Source organism: Lemur catta, chromosome 3 (genome assembly GCF_020740605.2).
Source record: "Lemur catta isolate mLemCat1 chromosome 3, mLemCat1.pri, whole genome shotgun sequence".
Taxonomy (NCBI): domain Eukaryota; kingdom Metazoa; phylum Chordata; class Mammalia; order Primates; family Lemuridae; genus Lemur; species Lemur catta.
The window spans coordinates 115,838,470-115,863,417 of NC_059130.1; the positions used below are offsets into that span (position 1 = coordinate 115,838,470).

The window sequence follows — 24,948 nt, forward strand, 5'->3', positions numbered from 1 at the left end:
ATCTAGTCCAAATTCTTAAACGCCTTCTATATTATTATTCTAAGGAATTTCTGGCATCTCAATTTCATTTTATAAAGGCCACTGTTGAGTCCAGGTTTTAATTAACCAATTGTGCTGTTAGAACCATTACCAGCTGAAACATCAAAACCCCAAATCTCTGTAATGTGCACTTTTATTTACCCAAATCTCATGTTTCATTTTTTCTTCTCTGACCTAGAACCTCTAGAATCCGATTGCGCCCATATTCCTTAGGTTTCAGCTCATTTAGTTAGCTAAGGCTTGTTTGTTGCGTTGTGTTGTGTAAGTCTGTGGTCCCCAACCCCCTAACCCCTGGGCCACGGACCATTACTAGTCCGTGGCCTGTTAGGAACCTGGCGAGTGAAGCTTCATCTGTATTTACAGCCACTCCCCATCAATCGAATCATCGCCTGAGTTCCGCCTCCTGTCAGATCAGCAGTGGCCTTAGTTACAGAAGAACAACTCAGGGCTCCCACTGATTCTGTACTATGGTGAGTTGTATAATTATTTCATTATAAATTACAATGTAATAATAATAGACATAAAGTGTACAATAAAGGTAATATGCTTGAATCATCCCGAAACTATCCCCCACCCCCAAGTCCATGGAAAAATTATCTCCATGAAACTGGTCCCTGGTGCCAGAAATGTTGGGGACCACTGGTGTAAGCCATGTCCTCCTTGGTTAGACTCTGTGCTTGTCTCCTGTGGCATTCTCCTTACAGATCTGGAAACAAATGAAGGACCTTGGTGCGGTCTCAGGAAATTAGCATCCCCTTGCAAAATAACTTCCTCAGGTGAGGTCATTACACACTCTCCAGGAAAAGCAGGATCAGCCTTGCGAGATGGGAGGAGCAGCCGCTTCCATTGTCAAGGGAGTCAGTTGGATTTGGATTTTGGGAGTCAGGTAAGGCAGAGTCATCTGCATCCACCCAGACACCCTCACTTCAGTTCCTGGGTGCTGCTCCTTCCAGTTCCATGCACCTGGCCAGGCTGTGCGTACAGCTTGTATAGCAACTCGATTACAAACCAGCAACCTGCAGGATCAGCTCCTGTTCAGTTTTTAGCTACATGAGCCCTGTAGCTACAAGAGATGTTACTTTTTTTTTTTTGAGACAGAGTCTTGCTTTGTTGCCCGGGCTAGAGTGAGTGCCGTGGCGTCAGCCTAGCTCACAGCAACCTCAAACTCCTGGGCTTCAGCAATCCTACTGCCTCAGCCTCCCGGGTAGCTGGAACTACAGGCATGTGCCACCATGCCTGGCTAATTTTTTCTATATATATTTTAGTTGGCCAGATAATTTCTTTCTATTTTTTTAGTAGAGACGGGGTCTCGAACTCCTGACCTTGAGCGATCCATCCACCTCAGCCTCCCAGAGTACTAGGATTACAGGCGTGAGCCACCGCGCCCGGCCAAGAGATGTTACATTTTTTACAACAGTCAGGAAAATGTACCTGCTTCTCTGGCCCTGCCCCAAGCTGAAGATTTAAACCCCAAATCTTTGTTTTTTGAAGTTCCTCAGTGCTTTTATAAACAGCCAGTCCACCCTACAGTCCATAAAGCCCTGTTGCCACCATAATGGTCAATTGCAGCAAACACTCCACCTACCAAATCCTCGTGCTCAGGAGGCACATTTTCTCCAGGCAGCAATATTACTGTGATAGTGACAATTTATGTAGCTCCTTCTTTACTTGCATGAAACAGATTAGATCCGTGTCACCTTTGAATTCGATCCCCTGATTTCTGCCCTTGAGGGTCATTTGCCTGCAGAAATCTCATCCAGTTTTCTTTTCTTTGTTTCTTTTTTTTTTTTTTTTTTTGAGACAGAGTCTTGCTTTGTCACCACGGCTAGAGTGCCGTGACATCATCATAGCTCACTGCAGCTTCAAACTCCTGGGCTCAAGTGATCCTTTTGCTTCAGCCTCCCAAATAGCTGGGACTACAGGTGTGCACCACCACACCTGGCTAATTTTTCTATTTATTTTTTATTTTATTTTTTGGAGACAGGGTCTTACTTTGTTGCCCATGATAGAGTGCAGTGTTGTCAGCATAGCTCACTGTAACCTCACACTCTCGGGCTCAAAGTGATTCTCCCACCTGAGCCTCCTGAGCAGCTGGGACTACAGGCACGCACCACTGTGCCAGGCTAATTTTTCTATTTTTTGTAGACATGAGGTCTTGCTTTTGCTCAGGTTGGTCTTGAACTCCTGGCCTCAAGTGATCTTCCCTCCTTGGCCTCCCAGAGTGGTAGGATTACAGGTGTGAGCTACAGCCCCTGGCTGAGCTTTCTTTTAATTTAAACTTTTTATTTTGAAATTGTAGGTTCACCTGCAATTGTAAGAAATAATACAAAGATAGTCCTTTGTATCCTTACTCAGTTTTCCCCAATGGTAACATCTTGTAAATCTATAGTACAATATGACGAGGACATTGACATCCACACAGTCAAGGTAACAGAACATTTCCATCACCAGCAGGGATCCAACAAGGAATCCAACAAGGATCCCTTATGTTGTCTCTAGGCTTCTTTTAAGCAGAGAGGAATTTAATACAGAGAATTAGGCTGGACGAGGTAGCTCACACCTGTAATTCTAGCACTCTGGAAGGCCAAAGAGGGAGGATCGCTTAAGGTCAGGAGTTCAAGAGCAGCCTGAGCAAGAGTGAGGCCCTGTCTCTACTAAAAATAGAAAAAATTAGCTGGGCGTCATGGCGTGCCTGTAGTCCCAGCTATTTGGGAGGCTGAAGCAGGAGGCTCACCTGAGCCCAGTAGTTTGGGGCTGCAGTGAGCAATGATAACAACACTGCACTTTAGCCAGACAGAGTGAGATTCTGTCTCAAAAAAAAAAAAAGAATATGTATATATATATGGAGAATTAAGTGTTTATAAAGTTATTGATGGGGAGGGAGGCTGAAGGAATCGTCACTACCATGGGCCTCCAGTAGTGGTCACCATAGAATTCACCATCAGGAAATATTCCTTCTGCCACAATCAGGAAGATGGAGAATCAAGAGGCCACCACCAGAATTACTGCATTGGAGAACACATCATCACAGCAGGGATGCATGCAGCTAGAGTTGGACCTGAAGCTGGTTCCCAGGCACTGGAATGCTGAGTTTGGCTGTCACCCCTGAGCTGTTGCTTCTGAACACTCACGAAGTGGAGACTGGCCACCATACACTGCTACAAACCTCTACATCAGTTATCTTTTTAGACTCTGGAAAGAATGGATGCCAAGTCCTGACTGATTACATCCAACACAGATGGACACAGAGATAGATTTGTGTGCTTAGTATTGGGAAGACAAGAGGGCTCCTATCAGATCTGCTATTATTTTCCCAGTAGAACAAGAGGTAAAAGACTAGTGTGGCAAGGATGTGGAGAAACTAGAACCCTTGTGCACTATTGGTGGGAGTGCAAAATGGTGCAGCCACTATGAAAAACAGTATAGAGATGCCTCAAAAAATGAAAAATAGAACTACCATAGGATCCAGAAACCCCACTTCTGGGTCTTCATCCAACAAATTAGGATATTGAAGAGATATTAGGACTCCTGTGTTCATTGCAGCATTACTCATAGCCAAAATGTGAAAACAACCCAAGGTCCATCAACAAATGGAACGATAAACAAAATGTGGTATATACATACAATAGAATATTGTTCAACCTTTGTTTATTTATTTTTTATTTTTATTTTTTTTAGTAGAGACGGGGTCTCACTCTTGCTCAGGCTGGTCTTGAACTCCTGAGCTCAGGCGATCCTCCCACCCTGGCCTCCCAGAATGCTAGGATTATAGGCCTGTGCCACTGCGCCCCACCCAACTTTTAAAAAAAAGAGGAAAGTCTGCAATATTCAACAACAAAGATAAACCTCAGCTGGGTGTGGTGGCTCATGCTTGTAATTCCAGCGCTTTGGGAGGCTGAGGTGGGAGGATTGCCTGAGGCCAGGAGTTCAAGTTTGCAGTGAGCTATGATCCCGTGACTGTACTCCAGCCTGTGCAAGAGGTAGACCCTGTGTCTAAAAAAATAAAAATAAATAAATTTTAAAAAGATAAACCTTGAGGGCATTGTGCTATGTGAAATAAGCCAGTCATAGAAGGACAAATAATGTGTGATTCTATTTATATGAAATATCTAAAAATAGTCAAACTCATAGAAACAGAGAGTAGAATTGTGGTTGCCAGGGGCTGTGTAGGGGGTGGGGGAAAATAGGGAGTTGCTTACTGCTAATCAATGGGCATAAAGTCTCAATTATGCAAGATGAATAAATTCTAGAAATCTGATGTACAACATTGTCCCTATGGTTAACAATGCTATATTGTACACTTAACATTTAAGAGGATAGATCTTATGTTAAGAGTTCTTACTACAATAATTTTTTTTTAAAAAGAAGGGATTAAGTCAACTGCTGAGCTTTTTCATTCCTCTAGTCATTGTGAAGAAAGGAGTAGTGAGTTGGCCAGACTGACATTTGTTGTAGCTTCACTTAAGGCTAGCGGTCATGAATTTGTAGGGAATGAATGGTCTCTCCACTGGGTACTTTCTCCAGCTGTGCTTGGCTATTTGGATGCAGGTGAAGAGAAAAAAGGCAATTGGATTCACCCAGGGTTGGAATTCTTACCAATTCTTGCGACCAAAAGACAAGGGAGCAAAAGAGTATACAGTGGTGGCACAAGTGTTGTTAAAATTATAGATTATAGGCCAGGCGCTGTGGCTCACGCCTGTAATCCTAGCACTCTGGGAGGCCGAGGCGGGTGGATTGCTCGAGGTCAGGAGTTCGCGACCAGCCTGAGCAAGAGTGAGACCCCATCTCTACTAAAAATAGAAATAAATTATCTGGCCAACTAAAAATATATATACAAAAAATTAGCCAGGCATGGTGGCGCATGTCTGTAGTCCCAGCTACTCGGGAGGCTGAGGCAGTAGGATCGCTTGAGCCCAGGAGTTTGAGGTTGCTGTGAGCAAGGTTGACGCCACGGTACTCACTCTAGCCCGGGCAACAGAGTGAGACTGTCTCAAAAATAAAATAAAATAAAATAAAAAATTATAGATTATAGAAAATAAACAGGCTCAGAAGTGAAGATAGGAGAAAGCCCACGAACTGTGAGGAAGTAAAGAAGTCAATGGTCTAGAGGTACCCCCAAACCGAAAAAGAGGCCACAGAGGGGCTGTGCAAGTCTGCAGGCACTTGTTTTAGGAGACCCTCTTTCACAACCCCGGGCTAATCCTGGATCCGCCTAAATAGAGGAGGGGGTAATAATAGTTGGTTTAGAAGCTAGAAAAACATAATCTGCACCCGCCGCTTTGGAGCCACAACTGGATTCCCATCTCTGTTTCATCACTTACAAGATGTGTGACCATGGGCAATTCATTTACCCTTTTTGCGTCTCTGTTTTACCTTGTTCAAAACAGGGAGAATAATATTATCTTATGATTGATGTGGGGACTTAATGAGATAATGCACGTAGAGAGCTTAGCACAGTGCCAGGCAGCACACAGGGAACGCTGAACACACGAAGCTGTCAGTCGTATCGGGAACAGAAATCCAAGACAGGGTTGCAGTAAACAAGTACTGTGCTGCACAACTTTTAGATAGCTAGGCGCATGCGCCTGTTCGCGGTCGCTTATTCAGTGCGGACGCTATGCATGCGCCGGAAGTTGCAGCCGGGAAGCCAGCGAGGTCGGTTCCGCCCGCCTCTAACATGGCGGCGCCCTTTGTCTGCTCTGGAGTGCCGTCCCCGGCCTTCTCGCGGCCGTGATGCACCTCCCTTTGCGGTGGGGTCCAGGACATGGCAGGTAAGGATCAGCAAGTGTCCGGGGCCGGGGGAGTCCCAGGAGTCGGGACGCAGGCGGCGGAGGATGGGGCGCGGCGGAACGCTGAGGACGGTTGTGTGGGGGAGGGGAGGGAAGTGGAATGGGACGCGAACCCAGGCTGAGGGGACGCCACGGGGCAGGAGTCTGTGGGGCAGCTGGGCTGGGGGCATCTCCGGGCGAGAGGGCGAGGAGTGTGCGGCTGAAGCGCCCGCCTGGGCCAGGGGGCTGGAATCGCCTCCCGGGCTGGGTGACATCCCAGCTGGTAGCATCTCCGCCCCCGCCGCCTGGCTGTCACCGCCCCTTGACCCCGCGCGCCGCGGCGGGTGGGCGTTCTGCTGCCGTGAGGGAGCGAAGTGCCGGGGCCACTCACGTCAGCCGGCCGGGGCGGGAGAGCACAGGTCTGCCAGGGCCTAGGAGGTGCTGGCGGAGTGGGAGGCCAGCAGTGGCCCTCTAGAAAATTATTTCGTTCATTCATTTGTTCTACAGACGGTGGCTCAGCACCCAATAGGTTCTGAGGCTAGAGCAAGCGATCCAGGTAGACTCGATCCTGAAGTAGTGGTTAGGAGTGTGAGGGAACCATGAAGCGAGGTGGCGGGGTTCGAATCCCCACTCTGCTGTGTCCTTAGGCACTTTTGGCCCTTTCTCTCTGCCTTGGTTTCCTCATCCTTAAAGCACACATGATGAAATCTGCTTTGTAAGATAGTAAGAAAGGTTAAATGAGGTAATAGGTGTAAAGTGCTTGAAACAATTACTGACTCAAAGTAAATGCTGTTAAGTGTTTGCTGCTGCTGTTATTCGTATCATCATAATCACCCAGAGCTCAGAGCCTCATGTGGGAGACATACAGATAAATGAGCAATTCTGATACTGCTATGATGGAAGAAATGCACTCCTTGCTCTGGGAGCACGGAGTAGAGGCACTTCACTCAGTCAAGGTGAATCCAGGGAGGTTCTGCCCCCAGAAAGCTGACACCTAAAGGAAGCTTAGGGGGGAGTGAGGCAGGAGAAGGGGAATATTCTCAGTTGGAGGAGTAGTTTGTGAGAAAGCTCAAGTCTAGGGGGCGGTGGCAGGAGAGATATAAGGCTAAAGAAACAGGCTGTAGTCTGGTCTTAGGGGACCTTGTAAACCTACTTAAGGATTTTACATTTTAGGTTAATGGGAAGCCATTTAAAAATCAGATTTGTGAATTAGAAAGATCACTCTGGCTATGTGAAGAATGTATCAAAGGTACTGAGCCTGGAGGCCAATTAGGAGGCTGCTAGAATAATCCAGATGAGAATTGAGGGTGGCTTTGAATTAGGTTAGAGGCAGAGGGTGGGAAGCGTTGGTTGTGGAGGTAGAATTGACAAAACATGGTGATTACTTTGATGAGGGAGCTAGGGGCAGGGAGGAGTCAAGATTACCCCAGTTTTATTTTATTTTTTTGAGACAGAGTCTCACTCTTGCCTGGGCTAGAGTGCCCTGGCATCATCATAGCTCACTGCAACCTCAAAATCCTGGGCTCAAGCCATCCTCCTGCCTCAGCCTCCCGAGTAGCTGGGACTACAGATGCACCACCATGCTTGGCTAATTTTTTCTATATATTTTTAGTTGTCCAGCTAATCTCTTTCTATTTTTTAGTAGAGATGGGGGTCTCACTCTTGCTCAGGCTGGTCTCGAACTCCTGAGCTCAAAGGATCTGCCCGCTTCAGCCTCCCAGAGTGCTAGGATTACAGGCATGAGCCACCGTGCCCGGCCTCACACCTTGTTTTAATTAGGTATACCCTAAAGTGCTCCAACAAAGCAATCCCAAAATACAGTGGCTGAAACAGAAGTTTATTTCTGGCTCCTTAACATTCTGGAAGTATGCAGCCCAGAGCTGGTGGAGCAGCTTGCTCTGTTGTGAGAGATCATCTGAAAGCAGGATTCCTTTGTTCATGTGGCTTTCCTTGCTCAAATCTAGGCTTCCATTTCATGGTCCAAACCGTGGTCCAAACTGGCTGCTCCAGCTCCTGCCATCACATATGAACTCTGACTAGCAAAAAGGGAAAGAGAGCAGGGAGCACATGCACATTTATTCTAAGGTTCTAATGTTTAAAGAAACACATTTTTGTACAACATGGTCCTCAAACATAAGCCAGCTACTACACGTGGTGTATAAAAAGCAAAGAACAAATCGTGACTGTTCCAGTTGAGAGAACCTCCTCTGTCCTCAGTGTGACTGGATTACTGACTTGGGGCGTGATCCCAGCCTGAGGGGAAGTCCACCGAACTTGTGAAAAAGACAGGGTGTATTGCCCGGGCTGTCTTCCCAAGGCAGGCTGCTCTGGCTGTGGGTAGGTTTGTGGTGGTGGAGCCCGGGGAGTCCAGACTTGTTCGTGCATTCAGCGTTTTCTGTGCCTAGTGTGTCAGACACTGCTAGGTGCTGGGGATAGGGACATGTGTAAGACTGGATCCCGGGACCAAGGTGAGGCTGGTCGTGTGGGTACTCACAGTGCAGTGTAAGAAATACCGCAGGTCTGGTCAAGAGCGTGTGGTCTCAGAGGGAGACTGACTGATGGTGGGAGGCCTCACTGAGGTGGTGAAGACAGAGTGAATGGCACGGTTTGGATTGATAACTATGAAGTTCCCCTCAGATAGAGAGAGGCAGCGAGGACTCTGGAGTCAAGTGTGAGTCCTTGTTCCCTTGTTTAGTGGCTCTTTGTCCTGAGGGCCAGTTATTTCATCACTGAGCCTCCGTTTCCCCATCTGTAATACAGGGATAACATCTACCTTGTGGAATTGTTTTGAGAATTACATGAGGTCAGGCAGGTAATCCACAGGATCTGCTGTGTCGTGGGCACTTATTAAATGTTACTTACCTCCTGCTGCAAGGTGCAGGGTGGTTTGGAGCCAAAGAGGCCAGTTAAAATTGCAGTTGAAGAAGGCCTGGACCTTTGGGGGAGCCAGGTTGCCGTCCTTCTGAAGCAGGGACCAGCCAACTTGTACCTGGAGAGTCAGAGACTGCTCTATGCCCTCCCTGTTTCCTCAGGAGTTCCCCCAAGCTTTCTCATTAAAGTCATTTAACTTTGGATTCTCAGAGACCATGCCCTGAGAGAGGCGTATGCTCTGGTGAGGGGTCTTTTGAGAAGGAGAGAATTCTCTCTGACTGTTTAATTCCTTCAAGTTCAGATGCTTCTGGGAAGCATTTTCTGAGCCTTACCCAGCCTCCCAACCCAGCTGAGTTTGGAGCCCCTCCTCTTAGCATCTCATTCTGATCTCTATTTTCTGTTTTGTTTTTTGTTTTTCTGAGACAGGGTCTCGCTCTGTCACCCCAGCTAGAGTGTAGTGGCATGATCACAGCTCACTGCAACCTCAGACTCCTGGGTTCAACAAATCCTCCTGCCTCAGCCTCCTGAGTAGCTGGGACTACAGACATGTGCCACCACACCTGGCTAATTTTTCTACTTTTTGTAGGGACGGGGTCTCACTCTTGCTCAGCTGGTCTTGAACTCTTGACCTCAAGCAGTTCTCCCGCTTTGGCTTCCCAGAGTGCTAGGATTACAAGTGTGAGCTACTGCACTCAGCCTCTGATCTCTATTCATACATTTTCATCTCAATTATAGTTGAAGGTTTCCTTGCCTGTTTCCCTGTTAGACCATCAGCATCTTGGATGCAGGGGCAGGGTCTTATTTATCCTGATATTCCTACTGTGTAGCTCACTTCTTGGCACACATCTGGTGCTCAGTAAATGTTGGATGAGTGGCTGATCAGCCTTGATTGGCTGAAGAGGAACTGGCCACTGGGGCTGGAGAGAACTCTGGTGTGATAAGGCACTGGGCATGCTGATAGTTTACTGGGTTTCTGGCTGTAATATGAGACACAGACATGGTGAACTCTGACCTAAACTATGAGGGTTTTGGTCGGAAGATGATTTCTCTGTCTTTTTGTCTTGTTCCAGTATAGCATTATTGATATTTGGGGTTGGATGAGTCTTCGTTGTGGGGGGTTGTCCTGTAGCATCCCTGATCTTTACCCATAGATGTCTGTAGTACAGCCGAGACGACCAAAAATGTCTCCATACATTGCCAAATGCCTCCTGGGGCAAAATTATCCCTAGTTACGAACCTCTGCAAAATAGGGTAGCAGTTAGCCTGGGCGCGGTGGCTCACGCCTATAATCCTAGCACTCTGGGAGGCCGAGGCGAGTGGATCGCTCAAGGTCAGGAGTTCGAGATCAGCCTGAGCAAGAGCGAGACCCCGTCTCTACTAAAAATAGAAAGAAATTATCTGGCCAACTAAAATATATATACAAAAAAATTAGCCGGGCATGGTGGCGCATGCCTGTAGTCCCAGCTACTCGGGAGGCTGAGGCAGTAGGATTGCTTAAGCCCAGGAGTTTGAGGTTGCTGTGAGCAAGGTTGACGCCACGGCACTCACTCTAGCCCGGGCAACAGAGCGAGACTCTGTCTCAAAAAAAAAAAAAAAAAAAATAGGGTAGCAGTTAGAAACGTGAACTAAGCCAGAGATGGCTGGGCTGATAATCTGGTTCTTAGACTTACTAGCCATAAGACATGTGGTATTAGTCTTTGGGCAAAGTACTTGACCTCTGTAAGCCTCAGTTTCCTCAGTGGTGAAATGGGGCTAATGGTTACCTCGCATATAACTTTATTGGGTGGAATTATTAATGAGGTAATGCATATAAAGTGCTTAGTTGAGTCCCTGACTCCATAATTGGCAATTAGTATTATTAATATGCTAATTAGGAGAAGAGGACCCTTGAGAGAGTCGAGAAAGAAAATGTGTGGAGTTGAGGAAGAAAACAGTGTTTGGAATAGGAACACATACACAAGGTAGAAAAATCATTTCGTTCTGCTTGACTTTAGTTATTTCTTTTCTTCTGCTGGGTTGGGCAGTGGTTTGGTCTTCCTTTTCCATTTCCTTGAGACAATTCATTAGATTGTTGATTTGCGATCTTTTTGTCTTTTGGATGTGGGCATTTATGGCTATGAATTTTCCTCTTATGACTCTTTTGCTGAATCCCACAGATTTTGATAACTAGTGTCCCCTTTGTCATTTAGTTTGAAGAATCTTTTGATTTCCATCTTAATTTCTTTACAAAGTAGAAAAATCACGAGGTTCTAAAGGATGTACTATGGAAAATAAGTCCCTCCCCGCCTCCCAGGTGACTCAGTAGTATCTGTGTGCCCTCCCAGAGCCATTCTGTGCATACGTGTGTTTGTCCACATATACAAGGAAGACCATTTTTTAAGAAAGTCAAATGGCTTGAGTTTGCACATACACAAATGTGCACAGGCTTTTCAAGTGCTTGGCCTGGGCACCATTTTGAACACTGAAAGGGCAGCTCTGTAGGTAGAGCTTCAGAGTTCTGTTTACCTGGAAAAAGACTAGGTGGCCCATTCTTTCTTGTCCTAGAATTCCTCCATGGACGGTGCCTGTGTGGGTGGCACGCAGGTATGCAGATGTGGTGTCTGGCAGGGTGACACGTTGTTGGGTATTGGACATTACAGCACAGAGGGACCCCAACCTCAGAGAAAACAAATCACTCCAAATATGTTTTGTGCTCAAAGCATATTGTCCTAGAGATCGTAATCTACTTCTTTTGCTGGCCCCAAGTTTTAAATGATTGAAATAACAGAGGTCTAAGAGTAAGTGTATGGCATGAAGTGATTCAGCACTTGCTGAGTATGTGCGTGGAGTGTCAGCATGTGTGCCTGGCACTTGGAGCTCCTTGTGGACATCAGCAGCTTGATTAGTCCCAGGGCGAATTACGGTTGACCTCAGTCATGTAATCAGCACAGGTACATGTATAAAACCAAGGCTTGGACTCTTGGATTCAAATGTGCTTGTTATAAATTGGAGAGAGATGGTTCTTAGGGCTTGGGCTTCAAAGGAAGGAAGCAAGCAAAGGCCATGGTTAGAACTGAGAGTTGCTCACTCATGTCTAAACAGCAGCGTGGACAGAGGCTCAGAGGTGGGAATTCCAGCTGAGAGTGCAGAGCAGGCCAGAAGCAGGCAGGGTCGGTTCATTGTAACATCAAAACGTCCTCAGCTTCTGGTCTTAAAAGGTCTGGCAGTTGACTCTGTTCTCCACCCCTCCGCCACCCCAGCACCACTTCCTATACTGGAACTATTAATCTAAGCAGTCACCTTCCTGTCCCATTTGAAAGGCTCCACTCTGGTTTTGTGACCTGCCCCGTGGGAAGCTGTGTCTCTATAGCTCAGAAGCCATGGCTCAGAGTGAAGTACTTCTCATTTCGGTAGTCTCAGGGCCACTGGGCCTCTCTCAGGGGTTTTCCCCAGCCCCCAACTGCCGTGGTTACCGTAGCCCAGTCAGTTGCCCAAGGCAAACTAATGCTTTGCAACTTTGGTTCAAGTAAGAAAGAACATTGATTTTATAAGTTATTTCTGTTAACTATCAAGTAGGTACAAAAGAACATGTTTAATATAAAGAATGAGGATCCAGAGCTGGTCAGGCCAGGTGCGGTGGCTCACACCTGTAATCCCAGCACTCTGGGAGGCCAAGGCAGGCGGATCCCTTGAGCTCAGGAGTTGGAGTTGAAGACCAGCCTGAGCAAGAGCGAGACCCCGTCTCTACTAAAAATAGAAAAATTAGCTGGGAGTTGTGGCACACCCCTGTAGTGCCAGCTACTCGGGAGGCTGAGGCAGGAAGATTGCTTGAGCCCAGGAGTTTGAGGTTACTGTGAGCTATGATGACACTACTGTACCCTACCCTTGAGACAGAGCGAGACTCTGTCTTTAAAAAAAAAAAAAGAGGATTCAAGGACCCACCCACGTAGCCATTGGCCCATTTATGAAAAGGAACCTTAGCTTTGGTGTCCCCTGTGTTCCTGTCCTCATCCTGTCCCACCCTTCCCCCAGGTCATCCCTGAGTTTTGCTTTTATCATTCTCTTGCTTTTCTTTATAGTTTTACCACGTGTTTGTATTGCTTAATAATTTGTTTAATCTTGCACGTTTTTGAACTTAATATTGCTGTATATTTTTTCAGTGACTTAAATTTTTTGTTTATATGTTCTTGAGATTAATCCATGTTGGATAGGGTTGTATTTCATTTTCATTGATGAATAATGTTCCATTGTCTAAGAATTTATTTATCCTTTCTATTGTTGGTGGACATTTGGGTGGTTTCCAGTATTTTGCTGAGACAAACGGTGCTGCTGTGCACGTTCCTGGGACACATGTGGACAGGGTCTATAGCTAGGAGTGGAATGAATCATGGGATATGTGCATCACCAATTTGGCCAAATAATGGAAATTGCTTCCAAAACCATTTCCCCAATTCAACAATTCTGTTTGCTTTACATCCCTTAACAATGGTATTATCAAACTTTAAAATATTTTTACTAATTTGTACTGCACCATTTACCAGTACAATGGTATCTCCTGTGTTTTAGATTTGCATTTTCCTGATTATTAGTGAGTTAAACATTTTTTCATATACTTATTGATCATTCAGATTTCAGCTTCTCCGAAACACTCACTTAATCTTTTGCTCATTTTTTATTGGGTTGTCTTTAGACTTTTTGTTTGTAGCTTTTTCTTATTTTGGGTACTAATCCTTTGTCAGTTATATATGTCGTAACTGTCCACTTCCAGTTTGTGGCTTGTCTTTTCACTTGAGGGTTTTTTTGTGTTTTTTTTTAATGAACAGAAATTCTTAATTTTAATGTAATTTATCAATTTTTTCTTTTATGGCTAGCACTTTGTTTCTTTTTCAGAACTTCCTCCCTACTTTTCAAGTTTATAAAGATATTCCCCTATATATATAGTCTTCCAAACATTTTATTATTTTGCTTTTACTGTGAGGTCTTTACTCCATTTATAATTATTTTTGTGTGTGGTGTGAGATGGGGGGCTAGAGACCAGTGGCTTCATCATAGCTCACTGCTGCCTCCAACTCCTGGCCTCAAACAATCCTCCCGCCTTGGCCTCCCAAAGTGCTAGGATTACAGGTGTGAGCCACCATGCCTGACCCCTGTTTCTTTTTTCTGTAAGTGTACCAAATTGTCCCAGTACCATTTATTAAAAACATACACTCTTTTCATGTGGATCTATAATGTCACCAGTAATCATAAGCATATATCAAGTGTCCACAAATGTGTAGGTCTATTTGTGGGCTCTTTACTATTTGTTCTTTATCTCTGTGCAAATACAACCTTGACTGAATTACTATGATTTTAGAACCACTCTTGGTGTCTGGTAATGCCTTGGCCCTTTGCTCTTCCATCTTTGTTTTAGATCATGTTTGTCAGATGCCATAAAAATTATTGGATGTTTTATTAGAATTACTTTCAATTTATTATGTATCAGTTTGAGTAAGTTGACATTTTTATGATAATGAGTCTTCTGATCCATGAACATGGTAAAACTTTCAATTTGCATAACTTGTCACAGTCTAAATTTAGTCAGGGTCTTTACACCTTACTCTCAGTTAACTGGCCTTAGAACACTTTAATTCCTATCACTCCCACCCTCCACTTTTATCCTGCAGGTGTGTATTTCAGTTCTTGTTAAACTTTAACAAGACATCATTAGTTCAGTGTTTGTTTAAATTTACTCACTTTCCTTCTCGGATCACTTTTCATCCTCCAGAAGTGTATCTGATATTATGTGAGAATTTGGGCTGCACACTGGTTCCACATTCTCAGGGAAGATTTTCAGCGCCAAGGTTGGATATAGGCAGTTTTCTGTGTAGTCTTCTGTCCGCTGAGGTCCTGTGATGGGATGGGATAGGGGAGCTCAAGCTTGCTCAGTTCTGCAAATACCCTTGATACCCAACCTGGAAGCTCCACTTGCTGTGTGGATTCCAGCCCTTGCCTAGTTTTCATTTGATCTCTTAGTATTGCTTACTGACCTGTCAGTTCTTTGATACATTTTAAGAGATGTCTTATAACTTTTCTTCAGCCTTTGTAGCTATTAGCAGTGAGAGAGTTGGCCAGTGTACCAGGTGTGCCATGCTTCCAAAATTGAGACATTTCATAGTTTTAATTTTTTATTTCATCTAGCATCAGCAAACTCTGAATATTAGAACTAAGACTTAGTAATGTTAACTTTTAGTTTTTAATTTTATTTTTAGAGATGAGGTTTCACTGTGTTGCCCAGGCTGGTCTCAAACTCCCACCTCAGCCTCCTGAATTGTTGGGATTACAGGCGTGAGCCACTGTGCCCCACTATCTTTGACTTGTTGATTAATTTTTAAGAATAGCTTGAGATAAAATTCATATACCATACAATTCACCGCCTTGAAGTGTACAGTTCGATGGCTTTCAGTATATTCACAAAGTTGTGCAACCGTCACCACTATCTAATTTCAGAACAGTTTTGTTATCCTGCAAAGAAGCCCCACACCCATTATCAGTCACCCCTCATTTACCTCCCCCCCCCCCCACCGTAAACGACCACTCATCTACTTTCTGTCTTTATGAATTTGCCTCTTCTGGGCACTTTATGTAAATAGGATCACGTAACTTGGTCTTTTGTGAATGTCTTCTTTCACTTAGCATTATAATTTCAAGGTTCATTCACGTAGCATGTATCAGTACTTTTTTATTGTCAAGTAATAGTTCACTACATGGACATCCCATGTTTTGTTTTTAATCCATTTATTATTTGGGCATTTGGGTTGTTTCCACCTTTTAGCCATTGCGAATAATGTTGCCATGAACATTTGTGTGCAAGCTTTTGTGTGGACATAAGTTTTCCTGGCTGATTAATGTTTAAGAGCCTTTTGTATCACACTATTACCCCTTATTTATCATACGGGCTATAAATATTCTCCCCAGGTTTATATTTGCATTTGGGAAGTAGAGAAGGGTAGAAATGTAAATGAATCAGAACATTTAGATTTCTGACCAGTCTTTCCCACAGTTATGTAGGGTTCCCCTAGGCACCTGTCTCCACTAGGCCCCTGCTAGCCCTGTCTTCATCTCCGCCACGCCCCTGCCTGCCCAGGCTTCCTGTCCTAGGACCGGGAGCCACGCAGCACTTGGGGGTGGTTTCCAAGTTGCTCTCAGAAGCTTACACTTCAAAGTGGCTGGCTGAAAAACTGCCAGGGTCGCAAGTCATCCTTTTCGAGGCTTAGCTTCCGAGCAGCTTTGCTGATTCACTGCTGCTACAGGTGCTGGGGATTGGAGGGGCCAGAGGTCCACAGCTCTGTTTGTTGAAGGACAAGTGCCGGGGCCCTGAGCCTCTCCTAATCCTCACAAGGCTGCTGTCTAAAAACTCTCGTGTTGGGGAGCAGCCCTTCAGCATCTGGATTTGAGGAGCCCAGCAGTTTTTAAAAATTACAGAAATTGAGACATTGAGTTCTTGACCACTTTTTATGCAAGCCTCATTTAAGGTTTTGAGATCCCCAGAATATTCCTCTAAAATAGCCTCTGACTCATTTAGTTTTTCCCAATAAAGTTTCATAAAATGTTAACTTAAGTTTAATCCTACTTGTTATAGTAAATATAAAATTTGATGTTGACTTCTGCCATATATATTTCATAGTTGATGTTCATTGTCCTGTATGTTCGTAGTTAGAAATCTTAAAGATGATACTATAGGGAAAGTTTAAATGAAAAAAGATCTGCCAAATGCTAGGTAGGTAAATCTCTCTCTTTTTTGGGGGGCGAGGGGAGGACAGGGTCTCACTCTGTCACCCAGGCGGGAGTGCAGTGCCACAATCATAGCTCACTACAACCTTAAACTCCTGGGCTCAAGTGATCCTCCACCTCAGCCTCCAGAGTAGCTGGGACTACAGGCGTGTACCACAACGCATGGCTAACTTTTCAAAAAAAATTTTGTAGAAACAAGGTCTCACTATGTTGCCCAGGCTGGTCTCCAACTTCTGGCCTCCCAAAGTGCTGGGATTAAAGGTGTGAGCCACCTCACCTGGCCAACATCTCATTTTTATTGTCATTTGCTCTGTATGTTTTATACTTTGAGTGCATGCATTTGTAATCTAGCAGTCTCGTTAATGAAATCATCCATTCATTTATTCAACATTTGTTAAATCTGCCAGGCGTGGTTGCTCACGCCTGTAATCCTAGCACTCTGGGAGGCTCAGGTGGGCGGATCGTTTGAGCTCAAGAGTTCGAGACCAACCTGAGCAAGAGTGAGACCTTGTCTCTACTAAAAAAAAAATAGAAAGAAATTAGCTGGATGACTAAAAATATATAGAAAAAATTAGCCGGGGCTGGGCTCGGTGGCTCATGCCTGTAATCCTAGCACTCTGGGAGGCTGAGGCGGGAGGATCACTCGAGGTCAGGAGTTTGAGACCAGCCTGAGCAAGAGCGAGACCCCCATCTCTACTAAAAAATAGAAAGAAATTATCTGGACAACTAAAAATATATAGAAAAAATTAGCCAGGCATGGTGGCACATGCCTGTAGTCCCAGCTACTTGGGAGGCTGAGGCAGTAGGATTGCTTGAGCCCAGGAGTTTGAGGTTGCTGTGAGCGAGGCTGACGCCACGGCACTCTAGTCCAGGCAACAGAGTGAGACTCTTGTCTCAAAAAAAAAAAAAAAATTTGTTAAATCCTAACACTAGAAGGGACCTTAACAGTCACCTAATCCTAATGAGGATACACACCTAGAAACAGGCACACGTGAGGAGCCTGTGCTACGTTGAAGTCCAAGGACATCCATTTCCAATTTATATTTAACCTACCTTTTTCTTTTGGATTCTTGATTTTCAGTAGTATCACAAGACAACTACTCCTTCCTTTGCAATTGTCATGTTCTATCTTCTTTCTTAATGAAAGCCTCTTTGGTCCTCCAGAGTCATTGTGTCCTTTGTAGAAAGAAGATGGCATTTGCCATCAAGTATTCAGCATTTTTGCCCTTTGTTCTGGTTACAGTGGAGTGGAGTAAGCATTGCAGTGTGTGGGCCTTTCCTGGTTTTGTTTTTCAGGTTGAAACTTCATCTGTGATGGGTGCCTGGCTTACTGATGCAATTTTTATGTCCATTTTTAGAAGATAGGACAAGGAACAGAGCATGAGGCTCCCTTTTTTTCCCTATAATTTACCAACATTGCTGGCACGGGTTTAAATGTGATACTAAGGATGATGATGGCCAACAGCAGCTTTATGACATGGGAACTTTCATCATCTCCATTTTACAGACAGGAAATTGAGGTGCCAAGATTGCAGTACTCCTGCCCGAGGTACTTAACTAGCTTTGGCCGGACAAGGCAGGAGGTTTTAAGTGGGTCCAGGGAGCTAGTAAACTCCTGGCGAGTGGGTGCAGAATTGTGTGGTGGCCTCCCTGGGAGACAGCGTCCGAGGGCTTCATCTGTGTCTGAAAACGAGGACACCAACTGCTGTGCTGGGGAGAGCCCCTTAAGAAATTTGTGTTCGTAATCTTTCCCTGAGTGATATATTCTCTCTGTGCAAATTACCATAATTTTCCATTTCCCTTATGAGAAATTTTTTCCTTTGAGAAGTTTCCAGTCACCAGGTCTTATAGAAAATGTCTTAAAGATTATATGGTAGAAACAAAGGACTCAGATCTGACTTAGTGGGTATTTATTTCCCCCCTCCTTCCTTCCTTCCTCCCTTCTCTCCTTCCTTCTTTCCCTTCTTCCTTCTTTTGTTCTTTCCTTTCCTCCATCCTTTTTTTAACTTTCTCAGTTTTAATTTTTTAATAGATAATATTTACAAGTGGCAAAAAAAAAAAAAAAACAAATATAAGAAGGATCTGTAGTGAAAAGTCCTTCCCCAGCTCCTCTGAGGGGCTTTCTGTTTCCAGTTTTGTCTATACCCTTCAGAGATGTGGATATTTTGTTTTAAATTTAAGTAAGAGATCAGCTTGGGTTTATGGTTTTGGACGAACAGACCAGCCCAGCTTCTACTAGGAAGGGTCAGTATGAAATGTTGTTAAGGGACCTTGAGCTACTCCAAGAGGAGGTATTAAAAACTTTCAAAGGATTTTGTAGTTAGTGGGAGGGCACTTGCACAGGCTGCTCAGAAAGATCCCTGTAAGTGTGTGTTGGAATCTGGGCCCCAGCTAAACCCTCCCGGGGCCACCTAGGGGTGACATTGGCCCATTTTTCCCCATCCTAAAGGTCCAACGCAGTGGGACTTCCTAACTTGTTTTTGTGCTTCTACTCTCCCCCTTTAAAACCCCAGCATGGCTCTGACTGTGGAGGACGTCACTGAGTCCTGGTGTGGTGGTCCCTGCCCTGCTCCTGGCCCCAGCCTGGCCCTCCAGCTGCCCCCGTGCACCACCTTCTCCACTCACTCCTTCCCCTGTGGTGCTGAGGCCCTCCCCCTCCACTTAGTCCCCCAGCCCTTCACCCCTTTGCTGTCTTCTGCCTGACGTTGCTCTTGCCTTTGTGTGTCTTTTTAGAAAGGGCAGCACCCTTTCAGCACTCATCAGATTGTCTTCCCTGGTGAAGGTCCCCAAGGGTGGGGCTCACACCTGGCCTTATTCCCTGTGGAGCTGCCAGCTGCCAGCAGGGCACCTGGTACCAGGTAGTGCTCTGGCACCAGGTAGTGCTCTGCAGTTGACTTTGAAGTAAATGTCTACTACACTAACTCCTCAGCCCACCAGATACAGAGATTGGACCCCCGAATCCATCCATATTGAACTTTTTTTTTTTTTATTTAAAGACGGAGTCTCACTCTGTTGCCCGGGCTAGAGTGCCGTGGTGTCAGCCCAGCTCACAGCAACCTCAAACTCCTGGGCTCAAGTGATCCTTCTGCCTCAGTCTCCCGAGTAGCTGGGACTACAGGCATGCGCCACCATGCCTGGCTAATTTTTTTCTATATATATTTTTAGTTGTCCAGATAATTTCTTTCTATTTTTAGTAGAGACGGGGTCTCGCTCTTGCTCAGGCTGGTCTCAAACTTCTGAGCTCAAATGATCTACCCACCTCAGCCTAGGATTACAGGCGTGAGCCACGGCGCCCGGCCCATATTGAACTTGAGTGGGTGCCCTTCCTGGCTTTCTGCCCTAAGTTGCACAATAACAAAAGCCTGACAGCAGAAGCTTGAAGCCAGGTAGAAATAATACCTGTGTGCTTTTTTGTCACATTGGACCAGGCTGTGGCTCCTTTACATTCTACCAACTGCCTTCCCAAGGCTTGGACCTCCTGCTGTTGGAGAGGAGCCCCGTGCTTCTCTGGTAAAGGGAGTACACTTGGGATAATCTGGTTTTGTTTTTGTTTTTTAAGACAGAGCCTTGCTCTGTCACCCAAGCTACAGTACAGTGGCATCATCATAGCTTACAGCAACCTCAAACTCCTGGGCTCAAGGTGTCCTCCTGGCTCAGCCTCCCAAGTAACTGGGACTATAGATGGGCATCACCACACCTGGCTAATTTTTAAAATTTTTTTGTAGAGACGGAGTCTCACTATGTTGCCCATGCTGGTCTTGAACCCCTGGACTCAAGCAATCCTCCTGCCTTGGCCCCTTAAAGTGCTTGCTAAGATTACAGCTGTGAGCCACTGCACCCAGCCCTGTTTTTGTTTTAGTTATTCATCATTTTCCCTTTTGTTTTAACTATGACCTGTTAGACCTGTGTTAGAGAAGTAATATCTAATTCTACTTTTGCCGATATTTGGGCAATACTTCCTATGTGCTGTTTAACTTAACCTAATCCTCACAATCGTCGTGTTTATGGCGTTTTCCTATTTTATGGGTGAGCAATCTAAAACGCAGAGAAACCTGTCTGTGGTCACCCTGCAAGTGCTGGAGCTGGGATTCTGAATCCATTGGTCTCGTGCCCTCCTTGTCCAATATCCACTCCCGCAGGTACCTCATTCTGTATTGTGCCTTTAATCACCATCTCTACAAGCTGATATCTCGAGGTTATTGGCCAGAATGCAACTCTGATTCCCCCAGTAAATCTTTTCCGCCACCGTGATTCCTCACCCCACCAAATGGCCCCAGCATGAGGCCAGTCTCTCGAGCCAAAAAATTTTAGCATCATTCTTGACTCCTTTCTTTGTGTTGCAGCCCACATCTCCTTGATCAGCTACTGGTGTTGGCTCGGCCACACATACCCCGAAACTGACCACATCTCCCTTGTACTGCGCCACCTTGGTGAGGCCACCACCATCTCTTGCTGCAGTAGCCTAACTGGTGTTCCTCTCCCCACGCTTGCCTCCTTGCACTGCAGTCGAGATGGTCCTTTAAAGTGTCACTCTTCTGCTCTCAACTCTCCCAAGGCATCCAGTGTACTTAGAAGAAACTCTACAGTCTAATGTGCCCCGAAGACCCTGGGTGATCTTGGCCCCTGCTGCTGCCAGCCCCCCTGTTCATTCTCCCGCTCACCTGCTCCTCTCCGGACACACCGGCCCCTTTGCCAAGGTCATGCCCATCTCAGGGTCTTTGCATCTGCTCCTCCTAGTGTCTGTAGTTGTCCCTGGGCTTATAGTGGCATGGCTGGCTCTCGTACCTCATTCAGGTCTTTGCTCAAATGCCATCTCCTCAGAGGTCCTCCTTGACTCCTTTCTTATAAATATTAAGTAGCCTCTGCCTCTCTACCCCCTCAGCTTTCTCTCATGTCTCCACGGCACTTGGTGTAATACCTGCCATCGTATCTCAGTGATTTATTGCCTGGCCTCCCCACTAGGCTCAAAGCTGTAACACAGCACCTAAGACAGGCACAGGGTAGGCGCTCATTAGATGTCTGTGAAATTCATTAGTCTTTTCTCTGTACCTATTAATATTTCCTAATTTTTAGGCTGAGCACCCTTAGAGGGCAATGCAATAATTATGAGTAGATGTGCTGCTATATCTATCACCCCACTGATTTTTCTCTATATTGGGGAAATTTCACAGCCATATACATAGAATTATTTCTCAAATACATATAGATGCTGTTGTGATTGACAGAAGGGAAATTCCTTTTTTCATAGTGGCTTTCATCTATTATTTTTTCAGTTAACAAGCACCAAAAGTATGACTGTTATTTCATAAGTGTCTATGGAGTATTTTGACATTGAGTTAGTCATATTCAAAAAAGGCCAGGGACCTGTGCTCCCTGCTAGGCCTGTTCCCCGACTCGTTCTGTAACCACTTGAGAGCAAGGTCCTGGGTGAGGTGCTATAAGCAGCTCCAGGGAAAAAATAAGCAGTAGTCCCACCTGGCCGTGAGTTTATTAAACTGGTAGGAGAGAGGAGGTGACATACTGTGTCATTTCAGTGTCAGTGTGCCGCTGCCTGGACACTAGGGGAGTGTTTGTGGTTGGTGTGGGGCGAGTCGGGGAATGGTCAGACACTGCCCAGTCCTATGTGTGCATGTTCTGATTTTGTCTTTTTGGTAGGAAGTCCCTGAATTTACCCTGTGTTGAGCCTTCAGAGCCCCTGGAAGTCCGGGCTTGGTGGCTCACGCCTGTAATCCTAGCACTCTGGGAGGCCGAGGCGGGTGGATCCTTTGAGCTCAGGAGTTCGAGATCAGCCTGAGCAAGAGCGAGACTCCGTCTCTACTAAAAATAGAAAGAAATTATATGGACAGCTAAAAATATATATAGAAAAAATTAGCCAGGCATGGTGGCGCATGCCTGTAGTCCCAGCTACTCGGGAGGCTGAGGCAGGAGGATCGCTTGAGCCCAGGAGTCTGAGGTTGCTGTGAGCTAGGCTGACGCCATGGCACTCTAGCCCTGGGCAACAGAGTGAGACTCTGTCTCAAAAAAAAAAAAAAAAAAGAGCCCCTGGAACAAGTACTAGCATAATGGACTCTAAACTGGCCTGGGCTGCCTGGGACCCTGGACAGCTCTTCCACAGGGCCCGCCAGCCTTCCTGCTCAGCCTCAGGCCTAGAGCAGTGGGGTCCTTCAGAAGTGTGCCTAAATCTTAGAGATGGTGGTAGTAGTATAGTTTGAAAAGCAAAGTCAGTATCATACTTTCATTTTATATTTAGATTGTTTTAGATTTTAAAAAATCTGTTTTTTAATAATACAAACATCAGAAAACACTTACTGACCCTTGGCCGGTAGGACTGCGTAGAGGACAGCAGTGATTTTCAAGGTTGGAGTGAGCACTGTCCAGTGGGGAAGGAAGTACCAGAATCTGGAGTATCAGGAGCTAAGTCAGATTTGTATGTTTATCTGAAGGGGAAATTGCTTGTAAAAGTTTGAGAAACAATGTTAGTACAAGAAGAGGGTTTGCTGGGCAAGGAAGAAAGTGACAGGAGGGCTGGTCTCTTTGATCTTTGCTTCTCTGCCGTGTTGCAGTCAAAGGGACAGGTTCTGAAAGCGGGGTGGGCGGTGGGGGTCGGGCAGGTTTCACGTTCCCAAGGCTGGCCTGGTATGAACTGCTGTCTCGGGCCTGATTTATTTATGTATGTTGAGCCACCTGTATTTCTAGAAAATCAGGAATGCTGCGCAACTGGAAGCCAAATGGTGATCTCTCACCTGCCCTCAGGTTCCTCAAGATACCGGGACGTGGGATGGCTGTGCTCACGTGGAGGCCCAGGGCTGGGCGCGGGATGTCCCGGGAGCCAGGGCCTGTTTGTAAAGGCCAGTGTCTCCTGGTGGTGGGCCAGTTGTTTCTCCCCTGGTGGCAGTTTGGAAACCTGCCTGCAGCTTAGTGCTTGCTAATAACCTGGGTAATATTTCATGTTTGACAGGTGCCCATTTGACTGTAACATGGAGCTTTGCTCTGTGGGGCCACTTAGTGCCCTGGGTGGGCGCTCCAGCCTTCACCCGGGAGCACCCTTGGGGCTTAACGGAACAGGCGTTCGATACAAAGTGCCGCCCTGATCAGAGAATCACTCTGAGAGGCTTTTTGCTCAGTGCCCCCTCCCTTCCGCCCTCCCGCTCTTCAGGCTAATTGTGCTCTGGGATTTTTCCAGATTGCATTTAGGAGGAATAATGGGTTATGATTACAACTTCTTAACAAGATCAAGTCACCAGATAGTTTTTGAATGCACTCTAGGTACCCAGCATAAAATGGTGTGTAGAAATCATCTGGTAAGGTCTTTGGCCTAAAAAAGACCCTGTAATCTACATGTGCACTCCCTAATGACAGAAGTTTTTTGCATATTTACCATGTGCCCAGCACTGTACAGGGCCTTCACATACGTTATGTATTTTATTTTATTTTATTTTTATTGATCTGAATGAAGACGAATATTCAATTTAATCCTATAACAAATCTGGGAAGTTGTGCCATGAGCCCCATCTGCAGTGGAGCAGCAGCCAGCCCTTCTGAATCCCGCCCACGTGAGCCTTCGCAACCCTTTTAGCTCCACCAAACCGGAGCTAAAAGAGCCGCATGCTGCTGTCCCAGGGCCATGGGCCTCAGGACAGCCCTGGCGAGAGTAGCCAGGAGCATGGCTGGAAACGACCCCATTTTTGCACATGCGTTCCACGCCACGACCCGATTGAGTCTGGCACTTCTACGTCACTTTTTATTTATTAAAAATTTTATTAAATTTTGAACTGTCTCCATACCAAAGTATATGAAATGTACACGTTTAGTTTAAATAGTAAGTCTGGTGTATCCAGAGAAGAAGTAGAATGCTCCCAGGACCTTAGAAGGCCCTGACTGCCCTCCGCCACCATCCCGAGTCTTTGGTTAATCATTCCCTTTGCTGCATGGTTTCGCCATCTGTCTCAGTTCTCTCTAGCTGTTAGCAAACACCCCAGAATTTAGTGGCTTAAGCCACACGTGATTCAGTATTTCTCACAATTTTGTGGGTTAACTGGGCATTTGTTTGCTCCCCAGGGTGTTGGTTGAAGCTGTTCATGTGATAGCATGCAGCTGGGCCGGCGGTCCCAGCAAGCGTCTCTGTCATGCAGAACCTCGGTGCCATCAGCTGGGCACCTCTGCTCTTCTCCATGTGCCTCTCCATGTGTTAGTTACCCTCTCAAACAGGGGAGCCTGGGCTTCCTGGGAGGGTGGCGGCTGGATTGCAAAGGAGCCAGGGTGGAATCTTCAGGCTGCTTTAGGTCCAGGTCTGGAACAGGTGCAGTCCCTGCATCCTGGTGGGCAGAGTTGTCACTGGGCCCATCTAGGTCCCACCAGAAGGGAAAGAGGCTCCATCTCCACAGAAGGTGTGGCAGACACTGGCAGGGAGGCGGGGCATTGTCGGGCCCCACACCATCCTTGTCCGTTTGCCGAGTTGGGCCTGTCTGGACTCACACTGCAGGTGCTCCTCAAGGCCTCACTTTCCTTCCCCAGTGAATTC

General features: G+C 45.9%; 1 protein-coding gene across 2 annotated transcripts in view; it reads left to right on the forward strand.

Annotated features, from left to right (window-relative positions):
• Positions 1-5,675: 5,675 nt before the first annotated feature.
• ZBTB17 (zinc finger and BTB domain containing 17) overlaps positions 5,676-24,948 on the forward strand; it is a 29,215-nt gene continuing 9,942 nt past the window's right edge. Inside the window, exons 1-2 of one of the 2 annotated variants that reach the window (XM_045548639.1) lie at positions 5,676-5,810; positions 17,935-17,976. In XM_045548639.1, coding sequence (XP_045404595.1) covers positions 5,804-5,810; positions 17,935-17,976 — 49 coding nt within the window. In that variant the 5' untranslated portion in view covers positions 5,676-5,803. The remainder of the gene's footprint in view (positions 5,811-17,934; positions 17,977-24,948) is intronic. The other variant, XM_045548640.1, reaches the window with a different exon arrangement.